Genomic DNA, 25,234 nt, shown 5'->3' with positions numbered 1-25,234 from the left:
TTTACAGTAAGATGGACCATGAAGACTACCATTTTTTTTCTGCCAGCAATGCCTGAAGTACCGCTATCAGCCTCGAACATTTGTGGCTTCAATGACTGCCCCTGGCACACACACACACACACACACACACACACACACAGGAATGACACTGTATTTGAAATCTGACCATGTGCCCTCTCTTGTCCACCAGGTGGCGGCACTGCTCAACGCGCTGATCTTAGTGCACAACTACAAGAGCAAGAAAGCGCACACAGTGCAGCACGCTAAGCACAAGGACTTCCTGCGGCAGCGGAGCAAGGCGGAGGAGGACAAGCTCAAGAGGCAGAAGGAGGCAAAGAAGAAGCTTTACCGTATGATGGGCCAGAAGGAGAAGAAGAGTCAGAGGTCCAGTCTGAAAGGGGCGCCACAGGATGACTGATTTTAAATCAATATGACTCTTAAAGACCAGTGTAATAACTTTTCGGCCTACCAATGGATTGGAATAACCCTGTTTAAGCATAATCTGTTGGGCTGCAGTGGAGTAGGGGGAAATTGCCCCTAGATGCTGATCTTGGGTCAGTTTAGCATTTTCCCCGCTAATGGTTAGTGATATTTTGGCAATTAAGCATACTGTTTACTTCCCTAGTCAGAGAAACTCATTCATGGATACCATTTCTATGTCTCTGCATACAGTATGAAGGAAGGATTGGGGGAGGGGAAGCTGATCCTAGATCTGTACCTAGGCAAGTCTTCACACAGAGCGTCTTCAGTACTGGGGTAGGAGTGTAAATGCAAGGAATGGATGAACATCCTTCAACTTCTGTAGCCTGGTTGTGTAATGTGGTTTTTCAACCCCAGTTATTGACACCTCATTAAGAGTGGTTCCATAGAGGAACCAGAAAGAACTGTATATTAGTCATATCACTACCACTCGTCTAGCTTCAATCTTGTGTGGTGTTTTAATCAAAATAACAAAGATATTACAAAACTGTGAGTACCTTAACTCTAAAAGAGCATAGAAGTAAAGTAAGTGTAATTCTATAATATATTTTGATCGAGTAGAAGTTTCATAAGGGCTAGGTTGTTTCAAATGCACTGATAAGTGGAAGCACATGGCATTTCAGCAACTTTGAAGTTGTGCCTGTCAGAGCGAACTCATCATGGATATAACCCATTTTAGCATGGACATTGCCATTGAGGACTACCACCATTTTAAAGTAGTCAACTGGGTGGGATTCATCCACAAATTAATAAAAATGTACTACTTTAAAATGGAGATGGTCACAATGGCGCAGCCCATGCAGTCAGACGCTATAGAGCCCCACAGCGGAGGTGTCACAATACCCTAGTGGTCTAACGGTAATGGTAATCGTTTTTCCACCATTCATTTTTCCCATAAGGAATTTTAGAAACACTTAAAATAAGGGCTGTGTTTCGTGTAGGCTCACCCTGGTCGGACGTTTTGATATCATGCAAGGTGATTTATCAATATATTCGGCTCTATTTACTCTGATTCTAAAATGCTAATTAGACCTCATGCAAGACTAAAAATCCCTGCAAGATCCTGCACGTCATCTCTAGCTGACATCTTTGCTAACAGGTATTGTGTCAATTTAAAACTTGTACAAGACAGCTCACAGAAGTGTCAATTGTGAGGACATTTATTCATTACTAAATGTAGCTAACATTAGTTAATCCAGAGATTCTTACTTTTGCCACTGTTCGGCAGTCTCGTTCAGATCATCGTGGCATTTAGTTCTTTATGATGGCCACATTAGTGTTTAAATTCTAATATATTGATAAAAGCCACCTTGTCCTAGACTTGAGAGATTTACATGGTTATCAAAATATCACTCCAGGATAAACCTACATGAAACACGGCCGTTATTATTTTCTAAAACCCCTATGGGGGAAAATGAATGATCGAAAAGCGATTGGAACCATTTCCTTGTTTGACCGCTAGGTTTTATGGGTATGAGGACTCAACCTGGGGTACTTTAAAGTCAGATACAAAAGAGTCCTCTGTCTCTATGGCCTGTTGTCATACATCTGCCCTCTCATTGGCTAGAATGGTCCCACCTGATCTCTCCTCCTGCCTTCCATCTTTGAGAACATGTATTTTCATTGTTAGTGGTCACTCGAATATAGATTAACACAGGCTAAGGAGATCTTACACGTTTTTGTTCTGAGATAGTCAGTTAACATGACCTTAATGAATGCCTTTTGTGCTTGTTGTGATTACATGAATGCTTCAAAGTTCAAAAAGTGACATTAACATGATCTCATAGAATAAAATGTGTAAAATCGAAGCCTGTGTTTACGGTAGACTTTTTCACTGTTTGTCTAAAAAAATATATATACACTGCTCAAAAAAATAAAAGGGAACACTAAAATAACACATCCTAGATCTGAATGAATGAAATATTCTTATTAAATACTTTTTTTCTTTACATAGTTGAATGTGCTGACAACAAAATCACACAAATTATCAATGGAAATCAAATTTATCAACCCATGGAGGTCTGGATTTGGAGTCACACTCAAAATTAAAGTGGAAAACCACACTACAGGCTGATCCAACTTTGATGTCATGTCCTTAAAACAAGTCAAAATGAGGCTCAGTAGTGTGTGGCCTCCACGTGCCTGTATGACCTCCCTACAACGCCTGGGCATGCTCCTGATGAGGTGGCGGATGGTCTCCTGAGGGATCTCCTCCCAGACCTGGACTAAAGCATCCGCCAACTCCTGGACAGTCTGTGGTGCAACGTGGCGTTGGTGGATGGAGCGAGACATGATGTCCCAGATGTGCTCAATTGGATTCAGGTCTGGGGAACGGGCGGGCCAGTCCATAGCATCAATGCCTTCCTCTTGCAGGAACTGCTGACACACTCCAGCCACATGAGGTCTAGTATTGTCTTGCATTAGGAGGAACCCAGGGCCAAGCACACCAGCATATGGTCTCACAAGGGGTCTGAGGATCTCATCTCGGTACCTAATGGCAGTCAGGCTACCTCTGGCGAGCACATGGAGGGCTGTGCGGCCCCCCAAAGAAATGCCACCCCACACCATGACTGACCCACCGCCAAACCAGTCATGCTGGAGGATGTTGCAAGCAGCAGAATGTTCTCTACGGCGTCTCCAGACTCTGTCACTTCTGTCACATGTGCTCAGTGTGAACCTGCTTTCATCTGTGAAGAGCACAGGGCGCCAGTGGCGAATTTGCCAATCTTGGTGTTCACCGGCAAATGCCAAACGTCCTGCACGGTGTTGGGCTGTAAGCACAACCCCCACCTGTGGAAGTCGGGCCCTCATACCACCCTCATGGAGTCTGTTTCTGACCGTTTGAACAGACACATGCACATTTGTGGCCTGCTGGAGGTCATTTTGCAGGGCTCTGGCAGTGCTCCTCCTTGCACAAAGGCGGAGGTAGCGGTCCTGCTGCTGGGTTGTTGCCCTCCTACGGCCTCCTCCATGTCTCCTGATATACTGGCCTGTCTCCTGGTAGCGCCTACATGCTCTGGACACTACGCTGACAGACACCGCAAACCTTCTTGCCACAGCTTGCATTGATGTGCCATCCTGTTTAAGTGTTCCCTTTATTTTTTTGAGCAGTGTATATCTAATTTCCCCATAGGCTTTGGCCAACGAGCCATGCCGGAGTTAGTGCCTATAAAAAGACGCCATTACTATTATGCTCTATACAACAGCTGATCCAAAGGGTGTGTGGCATATGTCAAAACTCTTCTGCAGTGGGATACATTTGGGAACTCTCTAAAAACACGCCACTTCGATATTTTCACAAATCCTAACCCTTTTCCTAAAATTACTAGGTTAGGAGAATTAGGTTAAGGTTAGGAAAAGGGTTTGGGAAATCACTTTTGGTCATAGCTGTATCGAAGTGGGGTGTTTTTAGGGGATCTCGTGTGCAACAGCTGATTACAATATGTCGCTAACTACAGTTATTTTGGCTGGATCTGACTCCATCTCATCTGCACTGATATGAAAATTCCAAATAGGTGAAAGTACTATTGTGGGTTGCTATCAGGGAGATGCCTTCAACTATCCAGCACCTATTTTACATCCGTGCAGATAAAGGAAAGAGAAATACACTTCACACTTGATGCACTGTGGTACTACATTTTGGTTCTGTTTTCGTTAACTTGTCCCCATAGAGAAAGCATAGGGAATGTGTCATTCTTTGTGGTAAATAATATGGATACAATGGAAATGGTTAAAAGTTCTCAAATTCTTACAAGCTATGCAGAACCAAAACACTGCAAGGTGGGAATTAAAAGTGCTTTATTAAGTTTATCTGCAGATAACAAATCGCAGCTTAGTCACGAAACGTGGCAATTCCTTAAACTGTGTAGGCAATGCCATACACACATACATAGAAAAAAAACTAAACGTCCCTTGTCTGTCAAATGTTGAATAAAATTATATTTGAACTGCCGATTGTCCGTAGTGTTGGTCCGTCAACTGGCCATTTCTTGTTATTGTACATATCCACAGTAAAGTATTATTAAACCGATTAAAGTACACGTGATGCATACTAACGGTCTGTGTAAAACTAACGGTTTACATGGTTTTGTGCATATGGGAGATAGAAATGTATACTTCAGTACCTGTGCTCTAAATAGTCGGGTAAAAACTTTCAGTGAATATTGTCTCAAATTTCGAGCAGCTGAAGAACCAGCCGCACAGACAACTGCTAAAGTAAGTTTAAATGTAATTTAAAACATTCTAGCTTGCAAGAAACTTTTTTCAGGGCATTGTTTGATTGTATACCAATAATTGGGCTCAAAGTCTGCCTAATGAATCAATCTTCTGCTCTCCTCCCAACAACACACAGCAAATCAGTTGTTCTGATCTACATCCCTCAATACAATCCAGTCCAATCAGCAGGTGATTGATGAGCCTAAATGGCAGAGGCTTAAGTCACCGTTTCAGTTTCCTCAGCACCTCTTTAGTCAGCTGCTTAGTGTATCTGTTGATCTTCCGGTGTCCTGGCATCCATCCCAGGAGAAAGCGATGGAAGTCTGTCCAGGCAAAGGCAAACATCTCCCGCCACTCTTTCTCCAGCGCAGCAAAGTCCACCTGCTTGGTCACTGATGCCCTCAGTTCTGTGAAGTAGTAGTCCAGCAGGCCAGGAACCCTCTTTTCAAGCTGTTTCTCCTCTATTTCCTCCAGGAGGTAGACAACATCCTTCATCCCACAGCCTCCGCCCACGTACTGAAAGTCCACTGCCGCCACACCCTGCCCACTTCCAGAGAAGCAGAAGTTTGCTAGTTTGGCATCTCCGTGAACGATTGTCTTGAAGCTGCATTCATTGAGGATCCTGTCAATCTCCCCGGCAGCTGCTTTGAGCTGGGTGTCGTCCATGGTATTCAGCTCGTCAGGGCGTGTTTCCAGGTGCCAATAGGTACCTACGGGCCACAGCCCCTCTGGCACCACCCCCAGGAAGAGGCCATGGAAGTGGGCCAGCCAGCTGAGGCAGGCCCTCATCTCTGCATCCCTAACGCTGGTTCTTCTCTGGTCGAAGCCCACCACATCCAGGTCCTCCAGAACGATCAGCTTTTCGTCCCCGTATGAACAAGCAGCCAGGCAGGCTGGCATTCGACAGCCATCATTGGTGGAGTAGTTCTGGTACCAGTGCGTCTCCACTTGGTAGGACTTCACCTTGCGCATGTGAGACAGGTCTGTGTTCCAGCCTCCAGGGTGCTCGGCCTCCTTTGGGAACATGACATGTTTGACAACGACAGAGGGGCGGTCACAGCCATCTAAATGGACCCTCACAATCTGGCCATAGCCGCTCCACAGTGTCTGGATTTTGTCACCAACACGCAGAGCCTTTGCACCACACTCCTGCAGAATAAGGTCCTGATATTCTTGTTTCATCCTGAAGTCTTTCACCAGACCGAAAAATAACAGATTAGGTTGTGTCAAAATCTGTCAAAACGACATCTTTTCACAAAAGACTGATACATTAGGGCATTAAAGTGTTGACTGAAGGAACAACAAAGTAAGCATATGCACAGTTTGATTGAGTAGGAAATGCAAGTCTATGCGTTTCACACACATGGAGGAAATTGAACTTCGACTGAAACTATTTAATTAAGTGTCATATTTCAAATCCACACACCGCCATCTCACGAGGGACACAGTCAAAACATTAGTTAACAACGCCAATGTGCGTAAAACTCACGATGAACAAATGTTGCACGTCGAGTTGTACAGTGTTATGTTTCGATCATGAATACTCTTCAATGTGGACTGGAGATTTACATCAATCAATGGCGCAATACTGCCACCAACTGGATTGGAGGGTAAAAGCTCTCGTCATCGTTGGAGCCACCCGGAAGCTAAAATCATGGAAATGACTTATGTTGTTGTTATCGAGCAGAAAGTAGCTCGTCTACTTGCTAGCTGTATATCATAATGTTTTACGGATATTGTCAAGGCGGTTGTTTCTATTTCATTCATTTGATAATCTTATTTTAAAAACACAAATTTTGGAACTGTAACTCATTGCTTTGATTTAGCTGTCTAACGTTCTGTCAAGTTCGGCTTGCTAGCTAACGCCGCTAGCTAGTTAAAGTTAGTTACAAATGACAGGGACAGTCATATTTTCCAGGCTGTATGAAGGCGTATGAAAAAACGTTAGAACAACATGGATTGCACGGCACTGGAGCACGATGCAGTTAAATTTGCTAAAACTGCTGTCATCTGCGACCAGAATGGAAAATACAACGAAGCGGTCTTCTATTATAAGGTAACGTTAAGGACTCTGAAATGGAGGTTGTGGAATGATTTGCCGCACTCCACATTGGCTTTTACTTTCACCTGCATCTTATGGTCACCTTTGTGGAATAGACGACTTGATCACTGATGCACTTTTAGGCTTTAGAAGTGGCATTCCAGTGTTTACACCTGTGTAACACACGGTATGTATTCAGCCTTTAAAGGATATCCAGAAACTCAAATAATATAGGGTTAGTTACTATCTTAGAGGTACTTGACCCATGGTTAAGACACGCTTGTATTTTGCTACATAAAAATACATTTGTCATTTTGAAAGCAATAATGTTGGTGTTGTATGTGATATTAGGAGGCGGCACAAGCCCTGATCTACGCCGGCATGGCAGGGTCTAAACTGGAGGGCATCCAGGATAAAGTCAATGAGTACCTGGACCGGGTTCAGGCCCTGCACAATGCTGGTGAGTCCACCTCAACAGTGTCGGGAAAGTGGTGATCCTCAATAACCACTTCTGATCCAACTTCATTCACTCTCATACTCCATCCAGAATGAGTGGACCCATATTCATAAAGCATAGCAGTGAGTAGCCTACAGTGCATTCGGAAAGTATTCAGACCCCTTGTCTTTTCCCACATTTTGTTACGGTACAGCCTTATTCTAAAATTAATTACATTAAAAATGTTCCTCAGCAATCTACACACACTACCCCATAGTGACAAAGCAAAAACAGGTTTTTAGAAATGTTTGCAAATTTATTTGAAAAAACAACAGAAATAGGTAAATAAGCTAAGTATTCAGTCCCTTTGCAATGAGACTTGAAATTGAGCTCAGGTGTATCCTTGAGATGTTTCTACAGCTTGGAGTCCACCTGTGGTAAATTACATTGATTGGACATGATTTGGAAAGGCAACTGTATAAGGTCCCACAGTTGACAGTGCATGTCAGAGCAAAAACCAGACAGGATTGTGTCAAAGCACAGATCTGGGGAAGGGTACTAAAACATTTCTGCAGCATTGAAGGTCCCCAAGAACACAGTGGCCTCCATCATTCTTAAATGGAAGAAGTTTGTAGCCACCAAGACTCTTCCTAGAGCTGGACGCAGGAGTGGCTCGGGGGCAAGTCTCTGAATGTCCTTGAGTGGCCCAGGTGGAGCCATCTCTGGAGAGACCTGAAAATAGCTGTGCAGCGATGCTTCCCATCCAACCTGACAGAGCTTGAGAGGATCTGCAGAGAAGAATGGGAGAAACTCCCCAAATACAGGTGTCTCAAGAAGACCTGAGGCTGTAATCGCTGCCAAAGGTGCTAAGACAATGTACCGAGTAAAGGGTCTGAATACTTATGTAAATGTCCAGCAACCGAAAGGTACCTGAGCTGGCAAGGTGAAAAATTGGTCGGTGCCCTTGAACAATGCACTTAACCCTTATTTGTTCCAGGGGCACAGTACTACCATGGCTGTAAAACAACATTTCACTGCACCTATCCAGTGTATTTGAAAATATTTATTTTTAGTGTTCCATTGTGTCCTACCCCATGCAGTTCAAGCTCAAAGTAGCGACCCTCTGAAGAGCAAGCAGCAGGTGGATCTGGAGCGGGCCCACTTCCTGGTCACCCAGGCCTTTGAGGAGGATGAGAAGGGCAATGGGGACGAGGCCATCGAACTCTACACACAGGCCGTGGAACTCTGCATCCAGACGGTAGGGACTGCTCTGGAAAGGCCCAGGCTTCTTTTAGGCCTGCTGTGTGACTACAGGGGCAACTTTCACCACCGATGCTCTTGTATTGAGCAAAATCAACAACAACAACAAAATGAGCTGTACTCAGCTATTCAGACCACTGTATCAAACATTATACAGGATGTTAATTCCTGGGTCATCACCAGGTCCAATGGAGGTATAGTCAGGAATGAGTATAAGAACAGTTTATTTGGATTAGGCCATGAACCCACCAGTCTTCATTGTATGTACTGACATCCCTCTTGACCTAGACTGTAGGGTACATAATGTGTGGCAGGTGTCAAGTGTAACTCTCCCCTCACTCCTTTTCTCCCACTTTCTTTTCTCACAGTCTCATGATACGACAGACCAGGGGCTGCAGGGTAAATTGAAGCAGCTGGCTCGTCAGGCCCTCGATAGGTAAGGAGGTCACTCTCCCCTCCTCTCTATAGTGTAATATTTCTACATTTCTAGTGTTGTATACAGTGCATTCAGAAAGTATTCAGACCCCTTTACTTTTTCCACATTTTGTTACGTTACAGCCTTATTTTTAAACAGATTAAATAAATACAAATTCTCATCAATCTACACACAATACCCCATAATGACAAAGCGATTTTCCCAAATGTATTATAAATAAAAACCAGAAATATCTTATTTACATAACTATTCAGACCCTTTGCTGTGAGACTTGAAATTGAACTCAGGTGCATCCTTGAGATGTTTCTACAACTTGATTGGAGTCCACCTGTGGTAAATTCAATTGATTGGACATGATTTGGAAAGGCACACACCTGTCTATATAAGGTCCCGCAGTTGCAAGTGCATGTCAGAGGAAAAACTAAGCCATGAGGTCGAAGGAATTGTCCGTAGAGCTCCGAGACAGGATTGTGTCGAGGCACAGATCTGGGGAAGAGTAACAAAAAAATTCTGCAGCGTTAAAGGTCCCCAAGAACACAGTGGCCTCCATCATTCTTAAATGGAAGATGTTTGGAACCCCCAAGACTCTTCCTAGAGCTCGCCGCCTGGCCAAACTGAGAAATCGGGGGAGAAGGGCCTTGGTCAGGGAGGTGAACGAGAACCCGATGGTCACTCTGACAGATGGAAGAACCTTCCAGAAGAACATCCATCTCTGTAGCACTCCACCAACCATGCCTTTATGGTAGAATGGCCAGACGGAAGCCACTACTCAGTAAATGGCACATGACAGCCAGCTTGGAATTTGCTAAAAGGCACCTACGGGGAAGCATGGTGGTGGTAGCATCATGCCGTGGGGATGTTTTTCAGTGGCAGGGACTGGGAGACAAGTCAGGATTGAGGGAAAGTTTAACAGATCAAAGTACAGAGAGATCCTTGATGAAAACCTGCTCCAGAGCGTTCATGACTTCAGACTGGGGCAACGGTTCACCTTCCAACAAGACAACGACCCTAAGCACACAGCCAAGACAACACAGGAGTGGCATCTGGACAAATCTTTGAATGTCCTTGACTGGCCCAGCCAGAGCCTGGACTTGAACCTTGATCGAACATCTCTGGAGAGACCTGAACATAGCTGTGCAGGGACACCCCCCATCCAACCTGACAGAGCTTGAGAGGATCTGCAGAGAAGAATGGGAGAAACTCCCCAAATACAGATGTGCCAAGCTTGTAGCGTCATACCCAAAAAGACTCGATGCTGTGATCGCTGCCAAAGGTGCTTTAACAAAGTACTGAGTAAAGGGTCTGAATACTTATGTAAATGTGATATTTCAGTTTCTTCTTTTTTTGTGCAAAATTTCTGAACCTGTTTTTGCTTTGTCATTATGGGGTATTGTGAGTAGATAAGGATTTATTTATTTTTTAATTCTGAGATTAAGGCTGTAACTTAACAAAATCTGGAAAAAGTCAAGGGGTCTGTATACTGTATACTGTATACTTTCCGAATGCACTGTTGATCAAGGAACACCAACCCGACCGACCAACCAACCAACCCCTGTTACGGTTCTCTTTCGTCGAAGGAGAGGCGGACCAAAATGCGGCGTGATGATGATTCATGTTTGTTTAATGAAGAAAAAACTATACATGGATAAACTAACGAAAACAATAAACGTGAGAACTCAAAACAGCCCTATCTGGTGCAAACACAAAGACAGGAACAATCACCCACGAAATACTCAAAGAATATGGCTGCCTAAATATGGTTCCCAATCAATATGCCAGTGCGGCCCTGCCAGTGCGGCGAGGTGGAATAGCCCGCACTGGGCTATGCAGGCAACCCGGAGACACCGTGTGCAAGGCTGGAGGCGGAAGGCTCTGGCAGCGCTAAACAGGCGGGAGACTCCGACAGTGCTGGAGAGGAGGAAGGCTCTGGCAGCGCTAGATAGGCGGGAGACTCCGGCAGCGCTGGAGAGGAGGAAGGCTCTGGCAGCGCTAGATAGGCGGGAGACTCCGACAGCGCTGGAGAGGAGGAAGGCTCTGGCAGCGCTAGATAGGCGGGAGACTCCGACAGCGCTGGAGAGGAGGAAGGCTCTGGCAGCGCTGAACAGGCGAGGCGCACTGTAGGCCTGATGCGTGGTGCTGGCACTGGTGGTACTGGGCCGAGGACACGCACAGGAAGCCTGGTGCGGGGAGCTGCTACCGGAGGGATGGGGTGTGGAGGTGGTACTGGATAGACCGGACCGTGCAGGCGCACTGGAGCTCTTGAGCACCGAGCCTGCCCAACCTTACCCGGTTGAATGGTCCCGGTCGCCCTGCCAGTGCGGCGAGGTGGAATAGCCCGCACTGGGCTATGCAGGCGAACCGGAGACACCGTGCGCAAGGCTGGTGCCATGTAAGCCGGCCCAAGGAGACGCACTGGGGACCAGATGCGTAGTGCCGGCTTCATGGCACTTGGCTCGACGCTCACTCTAGCCCGGCCGATACGCGGAGCTGGAATGTACCGCACCGGGCTATGCACCCGCACTGGGGACACCGTGCGCTCCAAAGCATAACACGGTGCCTGCCCGGTCTCACTAGCCCTTCGGTAAGCACAGGGAGTTTGCACAGGTCTCCTACCTGGCGTAACCATACTCCCTGTGAGCCCCCCCCCAAGAAATTTTTGGGGCTGACTCCCGGGCTTCCTTGCCAACCGTGTTCCCTCATATCGCCGGCTCCTCTCTCCGGCTGCCTCTGCTCTCCTCGCTGCCTCCACCTGTTCCCATGGAAGGCAATCCCTTCCCGCCAGGATCTCCTCCCATGTGTAGCAACCCTTGCCATCCAATATATCGTCCCATGTCCAATCCTCATTGCGCCGCTGTTGCTGTTGCCTGTTGTCACGCCTCTTGGTCCTGTTGTGGTGGATGATTCTGTTACGGTTCTCTTTCGTCGAAGGAGAGGCGGACCAAACTACGGCGTGATGATGATTCATGTTTGTTTAATGAAGAAAAAACTATGCATGAATAAACTAACGAAAACAATAAACGTGAGAACTCAAAACAGCCCTATCTGGTGCAAACACAAAGACAGGAACAATCACCCACGAAATACTCAAAGAATATGGCTGCCTAAATATGGTTCCCAATCAGAGACAACGAAAAACACCTGCCTCTGATTGAGAACCACTCCAGACAGCCATAGATACCCCCACTAAGCCACACACCCAATACCTAACAAAACCCCAAGACAAAACACACCACAATGAACCCATGTCACACCCCGGCCTGACCAAATAAATAAAGACAAACACAATATACTTCGACCAGGGCGTGACAACCCCTTTGTTTCTCTCCAGGGCGGAGGGGCTGAAGGAGTCCCAGTCCGCCAGTCCCTTAGCCCAGTCGCCACAGGACAGGCCGGGGCCCTCAGGGGCCAAACCCAGTGGGGGGCCTTTTCCCGTCAGACAGTTCTTCCCCCTGGGGCCTGACTTCTCTCTCCATGACCGCCCCCAGCCAGTCAGGCCTGTCCAGTCCAGCGAGCCTCAGGGTCAGCGCTACACCTCAGAAGAGATCGAGGTGCTCAGGTGAGCAGACTGGGATATATCTGGACTCATAGAATCATAGAACATGGTCAACACATTGAGTTTAGGCTCCCAAGAAGCAATGATCTGTGGTTCCATAATAATCCCCATTTCTCTAGGAGCATAATGCCAGTGTGTGACTTGTTTTTCTAAAGGTTAGGCAGTAACACACCTTTGTTTGGTAAAGGTTCAGGTTTGACTCGCATCTACATTTTCATCTGCTGGGTAAGGTACACACGTTACATTTCTCCTGATTCTCCTCTCCGCTTTTCTACATAGGAGCACGTCCAAGATCAACGGCATACCCTTCGTCCCCTTCATGAGTGTGGACCTGAAGGAGAGATTTGCCTTTCCTGTTCCATTCTCGTAAGTCAGGATATTCTTGTTCCTTAGTAAGTGGGTGTGCAGATTGTAGAATACACACGTAATACATTTCTACCAGCAACCAGAAAGCAGATACTATCTGGAGTGCCACTTGATTGCATTCATTTTTAATTTGTGATAAACATCAGACTCTTTATTCTCTGTGGATGCTTACCAGGGACAAACTAGGCAAGCTGGCCCTGTCTCCCAAGCAGAAAACCATCTTCTCCCGCTGGGTTCGCCCTGACGAGATCTGCAATAACCCCACCATGATCTTATCTGTATCCAGCTTCAGCATCAAACAGGTCCGGCCACACACACAGCCGTCAATATTCACTATCAATAGTCAAGACCAAAATGTTCCCAAATGTACCCTGTAAAATACAGAATTATTTAAGGTGTATTGGAATTGACTCATCATCAGATGGCGCCACTTGTACGAATGTTTTGACTGATAAAACCTACCTACTTTATGGACAATCTGCTCTAAACTGAAAACCTCTCAATGTGACGGATAAAACTGACAGATTTACTTCCCATCCTGGTGGTCGGATGTCAGTCTCATACTCTTATTGTTGATCACCTACTCTCTCCCATTAGACGGTGGTGTCTGACTGCTCGTTCGTGGCGTCGTTAGCCATCAGCGCTGCCTATGAGCGACGCTACAACAAGAAGCTCATCACCAGCATCATCTACCCCCAGAACCGGCGCGGGGAGCCAGAGTATAACCCCTGTGGGAAGTACATGGTGAAGCTTCACATCAACGGTGTGCCCAGGAAGGTAACACACTGCAAAACCTGGGAACTGGGTCCGCTGGTGCTCAATGTCATTGTGAGATAAGCTAGAAAACCTTACTCTCTAAATGACTAGACTGTCACTGTAAAGCTGCCATGTCGCTGACAGTGTCTACCAATGGGTTGTAATTGTTGTAAGTGTTTCCCTTCCTGTTCCCTGCAGGTCATTATAGACGACTTCCTGCCATGTGGTCAGAATGGAGAGCTGCTGTGTTCCTACTCCAGCAACAGGAACGAGCTGTGGGTCTCCCTCATAGAGAAGGCCTACATGAAGGTCATGGGAGGTTACGACTTCCCCGGCTCCAACTCGGTGAGGGAGTTCCCCCTGTGAAAGTACTAGTACTATCCCCTGTACTTTGCTCTGTCCAATAGCGAATGTTTCAGAGCTAATGAGTTCCCTCATTCACACCGTGTGCTAAATTCCATATTTCATCCACCGTACGTGATTGGACAGTTGGTTCTGTTCCCCACCTTGTTATTGCTGTTCTCTAAAGTGTGATCTCTATTCTTTCTGTCTTATTGTATTGTAGAACATCGATCTGCACGCACTCACTGGCTGGATCCCAGAGCGTATCGCCATGCATTCAGACAATCAGTCATTCATCAAGGACGACACCTTCCGCATGCTCTACCAGAGGTGAGACACGCAGACACAAACACACACTCATTAATTCACCCATGCACACACTTAAGGGCCTACATAGTCCATCTGCTCTGTAGAATTCACACTAAGAGCTATAGAACTAAGAGTCTTACACAGTTTAAATACTTTATTTGAATCCACAAGTCATATTACATTTGCAAAAAGATACATACACACACACACCGAGTAATGCCACTATTCCATCCTCCAGTCAGGTATGGATTTTTCATGATTACCTTTGCTGTCAGATGGTAATAGACATGGTTATCAATACCACAAAGTTTTGTCTCCTAGCCAAGATAGCTGACCTACTACTCTCACATCCCCCTCTGATGACAGGTTTCACCGGGGTGACGTCCTAATCACCACGGCAACAGGGGTGATGACAGAGGAGGAAGGCGAGAGGTGGGGCCTTGTGCCAACGCATGCCTATGCTGTTCTGGATATCCGGGAGCACAAAGTAAGTGTTGGTGTTGTATAACCACTCATGGTTGTTACAGTAGCTTGTTAGCATAACCACTCATAGTTGTTACAGTAGCTTGTTAGCATAACCACTCATAGTTGTTACAGTAGCTTGTTAGCATAACCACTCATAGTTGTTACAGTAGCTTGTTAGCATAACCACTCATAGTTGTTACAGTAGCTTGTTAGCATAACCACTCATGATTGTTACAGTAGCTTGTTAGCATAACCACTCATAGTTGTTACAGTAGCTTGTTAGCATAACCACTCATAGTTGTTACAGTAGCTTGTTAGCATAACCACTCATAGTTGTTACAGTAGCTTGTTAGCATAACCACTCATAGTTGTTACAGTAGCTTGTTAGCATAACCACTCATAGTTGTTAAAGTAGCTTGTTAGCATAACCACTCACAGTTGTTACAGTAGCTTGGTTAGCATAACCACTCAGTTGTTTCAGTAGCTTGGTTAGCATAACCACTCAGTTGTTTCAGTAGCTCGGTTAGCATAACCACTCAGTTGTTTCAGTAGCTCGGTTAGCATAACCACTCATAGTATAACATGCTGTGTTTTATTTGTATCTGGTCAATTCCATTTATGTCTTTGGTATTTTATTAGGATCCCCATTAGCTGTTGCAAAAGCAGCAGCTACTCTTCCTGGGTTACACACAAAACATGAAACAACATAATACAGAACATTAATAGACAAGATCAGCTCAAAGACAGAACTACATATATTTTTTTAAAGGCACACGTAGCCTACATATCGAAACATACACACAAACTATCTAGGTCAAATAGGGGAGAGGCTTTGTGCCGTGAGAGACTGGCATGCATAGTATTTATATCAGCCCTCTGAATATAAGGAAGAGCTAGACTGCTCTGTTCTGGGCCAGCTACAGTTTAACTCGGTCTTTCCTTGCATCACTCGACCACACGACTGGACAATAATCAAGATAAGACAAAACTATAACTTTGTAACTTTGCGCATCGTTAATGGTGTTCTGCCTGCATGCTAAGCTTCTGTGCCATTTGATCTGGCTCTCAGGGGAAGCGGTTCCTACAGCTGAAGAACCCGTGGAGCCACCTGAGGTGGAAAGGCCGCTTCAGTGAACGGGATGAGAAAAATTGGACCCCAGAACTTCTCAAATACCTCAACTTTGACCCCAAGACCGCACAGAAGTTTGATAACGGCGTGTTCTGGATCACATTTGAAGACCTGTGCCAGTACTATGATGTCATCTACCTGAGCTGGAGCCCCGCCTTGTTTAGAGAGTCTTCCTGTATCCACAGGTCAGTCAACAACAGCCCTCTTATATCTCCCACAAGGGTCTGCTATACCTATAACCAAGTACGATACAGTGCGTTCGGAAAGTATTCAAACAAACTTAACTTTTTCCACATTTTGTTACATTTTGTTACGTGATTAAATCATTTTCCCCCCCCCCTCATCAATCTACACACAATACCCCAAAAAAGACAAAGCATAAACAGGTTTTTAGAATTTTTTACAAATTGAATACAAATAAAAACCAGAAATCACATTTGCATTAAGTAATTCAGACCCTTTACTCAGTACTTTGTTAAAGCACCTTTGGCAGCAATCACAGCCTCGAGTCTTCTTGGGTTTGACGCTACAAGGTTGGCACACCTGTATTTGGGGAGTTTCTCCCATTCTTCTCTGCAGATCCTCTCAAGCTCCGTCAGGTTGGATGGGGAGTGTTGCTGCACAGCTATTTTCAGATCTCTTCAGAGCTGTTCGATCAGGTTCGGGCTCTGGCTGGGCCACTCAAGGACATTCATAGACCAGTCCCGAAGCCACCATGCTTCACCGTAAGGATGGTGTCAGGTTTCCTCTAGGCGTGACGCTTGGCATTCAGGCCAAAGAGTTCTGTCTTGGTTTCATCAGACCAGAGAATCTTGTTTCTCATGGTCTGAGAATACTTTAGGTGCCTTTTGGCAAACTCCAAGCGGGATGTCAATGTCTGTTACTGAGAAGTGGCTTCCGTCTGGCCACTGTACCATAAAGGCCTGATTGGTGGAGTGCTGCAGAGATGGTTGTCCTTCTGGAAGGTTCTCCCATCTCCACAGAAGGAACTCTGGAGCTTCTTGGTCACCTCCCTGACCAAGGCCCTTCTCCCCCGATTGCTCTGTTTGATCAGGCGGCGGGTCCTAGGAAGAGTCTTGGTGTTTCCAAATTCCTTCCATTTAAGAGTGATGGAGGCCACTGTGTTCTTGGGGAACTTCAATGCAGCAGAATATTTTTGCTAGCCTTCCCCAGATCTGTGCCTCAACACAATCCTGTCTCGGAGCTCTACGGACAATTCCTTTGACCTCATGGCTTGGTTTTTGCTCTGACATGCACTGTCAACTGTGGGACCTTATATTAGAAGGTTGTGGGCCTTTCCAAATCATGTCCTATCAATTGAATTTACCACAGGTGGACTCCAGTCAAGTTGTAGAAACATCTCAAGGATGATCAATGGAAACAGGATATACCAGAGCTCAATTTCGAGTCTCACAGCAAAGGGTCTAAACACTTATGTAAATAAGGTATTTCATTTTTTTTTGCCAAGCGTTCCAAAAACCTGTTTTTGCTTTGTCATTATGGGCTATTGTGTGTAGATTGAGGATTTTTATTTATTTATTACATTTTAGAATAATAATAACGTAACAAAATGTGAAAAAAGTCAAGGGGTCTGAATTCTTTCCAATTGCACTGTGTGTGTATAAAAAAATACACATGTGTTTTGATATGTGAAGTATATTTCTGGTTGTGTGTGTCCCTGCAGTAGCTGGGATGGGAAGCAGGGCCCGGTGAAGGATGCCTACAGCCTGGCCAACAACCCTCAGTACCGGCTGGAGGTGACCTGTCCTGCAGGGGGCACTGCTGTCTGGGTGCTGCTGACCAGACACATCACTGACAAGGTGCACACCGTCTGTCTGGCTGTTCACCACCACACGGTATCAGACAATGTCTCATTTTTTTCCCATAGAAACAATAATCGCTCTGTTTTTGTCCTTTTGATGTTCAGGACGACTTTGCACAAAACAAGGAGTTCATCACCTTGGTGGTTTACAAGACGGAGGGAAAGAAAGTTTACTACCCTTGTGAGTTTCTCATGGAAGTGTGTGTATCTATGTGTGTGCGTTTCCTCTGACTGTCTCGTATGTTCCTCCTCAGCGGACCCTCCCCCCTACATAGATGGGATCAGGATCAACAGCCCCCACTACCTGACCAAGATGAGACTAACCAGCACTGGAACACACACATTCACACTGGTGGTGTCACAGTACGAGAAGCAGAACACCATCAACTACACCCTGAGGGTGAGACACACACACACATATATTGTGTCAGATACATCTCCTGAGTGTCAGATCTGTCGCTGTCAGGTAAACACTGCGATCCTGTTGTACTGCGGTGCAGAAGTGACCATATAGCATGCCTCAAGCATCTCACAATAGAGCGTGAGAAAAGAGAGTGGGATGGTGGGGGTGAAGAACAAGAGGGAGTGGGGGAAGATGGAGTGAGGGCACATGAGATGAAGGATAGAGGAGAAGAGAGAGAAGAGTCTTGTTCCACTTAATGAGTGTCAAGTATACATACACTACAGTTCAAAAGGCCAGCATCCCGGAGTCGTCTCCTCACTGTTGACATTGAGACTGGTGTTTTGCGGGTATTATTTAATGAAGCTGCCAGTTGAGGACTTGTGAGGTGTCTGTTTCCCAAGCTAGACACTCTAATTTACTTGTTCTCTTGCTCAGTTGTGCACCGGGGCCTCCCACTCCTCTTTCTATTCTGGTTAGAGCCAGTTTGTGCTGTTCTGTGAAGGGAGTAGTACACAGCATTGTACAAGTGTCGTAGCAGAATCAGAATTAGTTAGGTAACATTGATAAATAAGATGTTTTATTTATATAATAATGTGAGATATTTGTCATTAGAATGTCTTCTTTTGGATAATAATGTTGGCAGTTGCATTTTCCTCGTTCTTCTCCAGGGAAAAGTCACTTGGGGCCCAGAGAGGGGAGAGGTCAGGCTTGTCTTTTATCTGTCTGGTAATATGCAGAATATCAGAAAGGGAGAAGTCAGAATTGAACAGTGACTTCCAATGTATCTGTTAAACCATGTGAAGGGCTCCACAATGTCTGTGTGCCAGCCACTCCCCTCTGTGAGTTTATCCAGGAGGGCGTGTATTTGAGATGGGGGTATCTAGAATTGACAATTGATTTATGCCATTGGATGAGGTAATGTTTTGGTACTTAGAAGTACCAGGAACAAGATTACAATCTGAACAATAATGTATAGCTAATGCTATCTGGCTATGGGATACTCCTATTTCAAGTAAAAGGCCCTTTGTGAAGTTCCTATTATCTGTGGTTCATCATTGTGAGTTGAGAGGGGTGGATCTTTGCTATAAAAGATCTCAGTTGCCATTATGTTGACACACTCAGAATTAATTTATAGACACTGAATTCATCTGAGAGTCACAGGGTTATGGTGAAGCCTATTTAATTAAAATATTAAGTTTATGTATAACTCTGACTGGTGTGGTTTGTAAACTCTCCTTTCACTTAGTAATACAGGAAATTTCCATGACACGAGATCTTCAGTTTCTTGGCAATTTCTGGCATGGAATAGCCTTCATTTCTCAGAACAAGAATAGACTGATGTGTTTCAGAAGAAGTTATTTGCTTCTTTAATGAGCACAACAGTTTTCAGCTGTGCTAACATAATTGCGAAAGGGTTTTCTAATGATCAATTAGCTTTTTAAAATGATAAACTTGGATTAGTTAACACAACGTGCCACTGGAACACAGGAGTGATGGTTGCTGATAATGGGCCTCTGTACACCTATGTAGATATTCCATAAAAAATCTGCCGTTTCCAGCTACAATAATCATTTACAACATTAACAGTGTCTACACTGTATTTCTGATCAATTTGATGTTATTTTAATGGACAATTCTTTTTTTGCTTTTCTTTCAAAAACAAGGACATTTCTAAGTGACCCCAAACTTCTGAACGGTAGTGTACATATACTGTACACACAAGGAATATTAAACTAGATCTGAGTTGTTTCAGAATGTAGAATTATACATGAAGCAGCCTGCTTTGTCCTGCAGTCTGAGTGTGTGTTCATATCCATGCAGATTGAGTCTTAAATGAGGTGTGCTAATTATTTCATTAGAAACAGTTCTGTATCAGAACCCACTTGCAGAACTGGGAAATCAGTTGAAAGAGAGCTTGTGAGTTTTCTGCAATGAATTGCTGTGTGTGAAAGAGAGTTGGCGAGAGTGAGACTTCGTTGGTTTGTAAATGAATGAATAAAAGGCTTTGTGTGTGAGTATGTGACCCAAACCTTTTTTTGGTCATTTATATTTCATAAACTCCCCTTACCAACTGAGCTGAAGTCTTTGAGGAGCTGTTATCTGAAGTCTCACAAAAACAACATGTTTGGCCTCTGTAGAAGAGAAGAAACCCTGAGAGTTGTTGCATGTGTGTCTTTCTGAGAATGAAAGAGAAAAGCCAATCGCCAGAGGAATATCTCTAGCCTTGACTTAGCAAGCAGCAAACTGGCTGTGAATCAATTACTGCGCACTCACTCCCTTAAAAATCATCTGGAGAATTAGTGAATTGACGTTCAGTCTCATACTCAGAAGAGTTCTCGTGAGGTATGGATTGAACATGATTTCTTCCGTCTGAATAAGAGCTGGCCAGTATTCTTCCTGGAGTTTCTTCCTGATGTTTCTATGTTGTGCTGATCACATCCCTGCTCATTCAGTTCCAACAGAGTAATAGACGTTTCCCTCCAACAGGTCTACTCTGGATGCAAGTTCTCCTTCTCCAAGATCCCAACGCCCTTCACTCATACCAAACGGGTAACATTTACTTCCACTTGTCTCTTTGTTCACATTCTCTATTGGCATGATAACAAAATCACCATCTTACATTGCGAAAGCCCCCTCTCTCTCCCTGTGCAGATCAATGGCCAGTGGAAGGGGCCGAGTGCGGGGGGCTGTGGGAACTACAAGGACTCGTACAAGCACAACCCCATCTACCAGTTTAACCTGGAGCGCCCAGGACCCATGCTCATAGAGCTACGAGGCTCCAGGTAAGACTCACTGAGGCCTGCAGGGGCCCTCCACACCACTGGGGGCACTACACCCAGTGGGGACACTTTACGGCCCAATCACAATTGATGGATATAAAATGGGTTCCATTGAAATGAATGTCTTCTTGTAACACAGCACTTTTAATACTTGAGTGTTCATCCTGTACGTCAAACCTTCTCTAATCCGAGGTGACTACAGAATGACTGCAAAATGACTACAATGCAAAATGTAAATAATATGCATGGTCTGCATTGTGTCTGACAGTCTGACTCCAATGAGACTTTGTCATGACACGTCCAGAAAATTTGAGCCGTCACAGAATACGATTGCCAGGTGTAAATCTGACCAGACAGAGTAACAGTCAGTTTCCAGTGTTAATACACTCCCTTACGTCATCCTGTAGGGGTCATCTTTAATAGTTCATCTGGTGTTCCTAATTAAAACGAGATGACTCGCTCTCTCCCTCCAGTCTGCAGTCATTAGCACTGCTACTAAATACTCTCTCTCTTTCTCTTCTCTCTCTCTCTCTTTTAATGCGTTGGTGCTGTATTGTACTGGCCTACCAAGAATCTGACGTGCTGCGTAGTTGTTATGTGGTTCTGCCTCTCTCCCTCCGTAGGCAGTGCAGCGCAGGTTCTGGTTGCTTGTGTTATTGTTATCATGTCTCGGTCTCACCCTCTAGGCAGTACAGTGTGGGCTTTGAGATGGTGACCGTGTCCACTGTAGTAGAGCCAGGACCTGCAGGCCACCCGAAGAAGAACAGTGGAGACTACAGGTACTCACCCAGGATTCACAGGAGTTAAACGCAACATAGGAGATCGACAAACACACTATCAGTTCATAGAGGTGTTCAGGGACAGTACATAGTGTTGAGTTCCAGATGAGTTCAGAATCAATCCTAATATTAACCCTTTACACTCGTGGGAATTGGCCTATATAGATAAGGCTAAATAGAAATATTTATTACAGAAGAGATATGGAAAGCATATGCATAGCAATGGTAGCAATTAAAAGGGAACAGTTTGGAGATTATGGGGAAATTATTGGACTAAAGGTGAGGATCTAACAGTTCACCTGGCACGACTGAATTCAAACATTATACTGTTGATTTGATGTGCATTTTACATTTACTGTAATTTTACCGCATTTGTTGATAATGAAATCTGAAAATACTCATTCATTAACATAACAATATTAATGGATTTGGGGTAGGTCCAACATAAGACAAAAAAATGAAGGGTTTGAGTGAGAGGTCAAACTGGTGTCTCCAAGTGTCTACGCACCTCTCCTAAGTAACTTCAATACACTTTTATGACTAAAAGACGAGTCTTCAACTACAAGGTGCTTTTTTTTGAGCTCTCCTAGCTGTGCTGAGCAAGCGCACTGGTAGGTGTTTTGTTTGAAACACAGCCCTGCATCCCCGCCATCACAAAATAACTGTTGTTTACGCAATCCAAAAACGATCCATTATAAATCCCAATCTGGGTCAGGTGGGCATTATTAAATGATAAAATATGATTTTTACAATAGGCTTTCACAAGCCAATTCAGCCCGCCCCAAAAAATCCCAATACAACAAACAGGCTCATTCTGTTCAGGACATCCCAAGGTGTAACGCCATGTCATCTTGTACATTAAACATAGTGATCATAAACGTTGACACTGTATATTACATGTGTTTCGTATGGTAATGAGAAGGGCACATTTGGGCTCACGGGTGTTTGGCTTGTATGAAATCAGCGGTATTTATTATAATCAACATTTAATCTTTCAAAATACATCAAGTCCTCTTAATTTACAGCATTTTCCTCACTCCGACAACAATATGTTTTGCCCAATTAGCGGATAGAATGGGGGCAAATATCTTGTTGCGCGCGGGGGCTCAAGTTCCAAACGGCTCAGTCAAAACCCATACAGAGCTGTGAAGCGGAGACCCTGAGCTCTGACCTCATGTATAGCATGTTACTGTACAGCTACTGCGTTCCAATGTAGGCGCTTATCAGTATCCAAATCGGCCATTTTCAACCCGGGTATGAGTGTAATTTTCCTACTGTGAAACTCTGAGCTTGTTTAACTCCAATGTTGGTAAACATAAATGTAAACAAACACTATATAGCCTCAACACGGTTGAAACAATCATTTTGATATCTATGGTCAGTCCTTGCATTAATGGCTCAACTGACTAGGTATCCCCTTTCCGTCTATGAATTTGAAAGTGGTTACATTTCTCCAGGCCCGTCCCTCAGCTTTTTACTTAAACAGGCGGGGTGACCACTTGAATGCATCCATCATAAAATGTTATGCACAGGTTAAAGTTCAGTGTTGGAACATATATTGGGGACACATGATTCTCCAAAGCTGATGACATGCTGCCTAAATGTGGTGGCTACAGTCACAACACTGAGGGAACATTCTATACATTCCCCACAGGTCACATCTGAGAACCTCGTATCTGACCTCTGGGATGTCTATGCTGATTGAGTTAGCCTGGTTCAAAGATTGAGGGTGTACTGAAATTAGCCCTACTGCACGTTTGCGTAAAGGAATGCCTTTTGAGTTAGATCTTATGACAACAGCTGTGTGCGTCTGAAATTCTTTTTCAGGAATAATTGTAAGTAAAGATATTCATAACATTTTCCTCACATTTAGACCATGATTTTAGATTATCCTCTGGATGAGGTTAAAGCAGGTTAAATTTGTATTTAATATCAGATAATCTCTATAAATGATTCAGATAATCTGCTCTGCTATTGAACACATTGCATGCATTTTTAGTGGGTTATGAAACAGAAAATGTCCAGAAATGGTGGTGGACTGCATTGTAACATGTTATGAAGGAATGGAGATTAGAAAGGGTGCTATTTGAGACTATTGAGACACAGCCATAGTGACCCCCCTCTCTGTAGGTGTGGTTTCTGCTACATGGAGGCAGACCATGTCCCTGCTGGCATCTACAATGTCATCCCCACCACCTTCCTGCCCAAACAGGAAGGACCCTTCTTCCTGGACTTCAGCAGCGCAACGCCCTTAAAGGTCTCCCAGCTCCAGTAAGGAGAGGGGGGAGGATTCAGGAGTGACACCAGGAATAACTTGCTCACAACATGGACACACTCACTGTTCCCTAGACTCTGGGTGGAACTTGTTACGACTGCAGGAGGCCCCAAAAGAGACTGATTACTTTATTGATTATTATCAAGGGCATTTGGAAAGGGACATGTTTTTGGTATGGAACATAGCCCTCTATGTGCTGAGGTGTGCAAGAACATGTACCAAAAAAATGTTAACTGACTGAGTAGTAACTATCAGAGCTAATGTTGAAGGTGCTTTCTTCCTCCTTTGCCATAATGACAGATACAGTAAATGATGTCACAACAACTATGGCCCTTATGATTTTCAATGTTCAATTACTTGCCACTTGTTGACCGCCAGTCTAGGTACTCAAGAGGCAGTGCTGGTATTTACCAAGAACGAAGGGTGGCGTTCTCAACTGCAACTGTCTTTCTCAGGAGACCGCACCACTACAGGGATTTCTCTGTTGCACAGGAATGAAGACTAATCTCTGGCATTTATAAGGATGTGTGACAGGCATGCAGGACCTGTGTCTGTGTGGTTGCAAAATTCTAGGAGCTTTCAATAAATTCCCTGGTTTTCCAGATTCCTGGAATCCTCCGACCAGGATTTAGGGAAAACCAAGGAATTTATTTAAGTTCCTGGAATTTTGCAACTGTGTGTGTGTGGGTACTCACGTGGAAAACAACATTTGAAACGTATCTGTAATCTTCAGTCTCTTGTTTACGCTTCAGCAAGGACTTGACCGCTTCACAGCGGTTTCTCCTTCTCTGTTAACAGTTTGTCAATGCTATACAGTCTTGTGGACAAGACCCACTCCTCAAACATATTTTTACTAAGGAAAGTGTGGACTTACTGAAAGAGCGGAGTCACCGTACCATGTAGACTTATTTTGCATTAGCAAAATGGCTGCTCTGTCGTTTCATTCTTCTTTACATAGAATTACATTTATGTTTTCTTCCCCTTCCAGTGACTGTTAAAGGGCAACTATTGCTGCTGTTTCCACTTATGTCAAATGCAATAGTCTGGTTTGATTTTGCTCAACTTGCACTAAATGTGGAATGATGTATTCAAACATAGCATTGATGGAAATCAGAAAATGTTTTGTCTGTTGGTGAAGATCTGGCCTGCCTCTTGTCTGAGAGCATTTGAAAACAGAGCGTGTTGCATTTGCAGTAGCTGGTCACAACCTCTAAGAAGAATCACAGGGCAGAGAGACAAACTACCAGGCCTGAGGGAGGGATCTGGAGAGGTATAGGAGAAACAGAGAAGTGCAGTAAAGAGAGGGAGAGAACAAAACAATTGTTTAGGTGAAAGGCAGGAATTTAACCCCAGAGGCAGATTTGACAACTGACAAATACTGCTAAGT

The 25,234-nt window shown here is 44.6% G+C and overlaps 3 protein-coding genes across 3 annotated transcripts in view; 2 read left to right on the top strand and 1 right to left on the bottom strand.

Annotated features, from left to right (window-relative positions):
* The window catches only part of LOC112222900 (ribosome biogenesis protein BMS1 homolog), a 35,193-nt gene extending 32,797 nt beyond the window's left edge, over positions 1–2,396 (top strand). The window contains 1 exon segment of the mRNA XM_024385764.2: positions 191–2,396. Coding sequence (XP_024241532.2) covers positions 191–418 — 228 coding nt within the window. The 3' untranslated portion in view covers positions 419–2,396.
* Positions 2,397–4,261: 1,865 nt separating this feature from the next.
* pkdc (protein kinase-like domain containing) lies at positions 4,262–6,301 on the bottom strand. Its single transcript, XM_024385767.2, has 2 exons — positions 6,185–6,301; positions 4,262–5,885 (listed from the first exon to the last, which is right to left on the bottom strand). Exon 2 carries the CDS (start codon positions 5,875–5,877, stop codon positions 4,918–4,920), a length of 960 nt encoding a protein of 319 aa, XP_024241535.1. The 5' UTR covers positions 5,878–5,885; positions 6,185–6,301; the 3' UTR covers positions 4,262–4,917.
* Positions 6,302–6,328: 27 nt separating this feature from the next.
* Positions 6,329–24,947, top strand: LOC112222901 (calpain-7). Its single transcript, XM_024385766.2, has 19 exons — positions 6,329–6,751; positions 7,088–7,196; positions 8,273–8,430; positions 8,801–8,868; positions 12,197–12,424; positions 12,701–12,787; positions 12,963–13,089; positions 13,385–13,564; positions 13,742–13,888; positions 14,109–14,215; positions 14,561–14,681; positions 15,729–15,973; positions 17,473–17,608; positions 17,716–17,791; positions 17,865–18,010; positions 20,501–20,563; positions 20,666–20,796; positions 21,480–21,572; positions 23,703–24,947. The coding sequence occupies exons 1-19, from the start codon at positions 6,650–6,652 to the stop codon at positions 23,845–23,847; spliced, it is 2,469 nt and encodes an 822-aa protein (XP_024241534.2). The 5' UTR covers positions 6,329–6,649; the 3' UTR covers positions 23,848–24,947.
* Positions 24,948–25,234: the final 287 nt, after the last annotated feature.

The sequence above is a fragment of the Oncorhynchus tshawytscha genome, linkage group LG23 (genome assembly GCF_018296145.1).
Source record: "Oncorhynchus tshawytscha isolate Ot180627B linkage group LG23, Otsh_v2.0, whole genome shotgun sequence".
In the NCBI taxonomy this organism is placed as follows: Eukaryota; Metazoa; Chordata; class Actinopteri; order Salmoniformes; family Salmonidae; genus Oncorhynchus; species Oncorhynchus tshawytscha.
This window is presented reverse-complemented; position numbering and strand designations above follow the sequence as displayed.

What these genes read in the sequence shown, in the direction of transcription:
- LOC112222901 (XM_024385766.2), top strand. Translation starts at nt 6,650, where the DNA reads ATGGATTGCACGGCACTGGAGCACGATGCAGTTAAATTTGCTAAAACT. An exon ending in TGGATATCCGGGAGCACAAA is followed by an intron (nt 14,682 to 15,728) that starts GTAAGTGTTGGT and finishes TCTGGCTCTCAG; the next exon opens with GGGAAGCGGTTCCTACAGCT. An exon ending in AAGAACAGTGGAGACTACAG is followed by an intron (nt 21,573 to 23,702) that starts GTACTCACCCAG and finishes CCCTCTCTGTAG; the next exon opens with GTGTGGTTTCTGCTACATGG.
- pkdc (XM_024385767.2), bottom strand. Translation starts at nt 5,877, where the DNA reads ATGAAACAAGAATATCAGGACCTTATTCTGCAGGAGTGTGGTGCAAAG.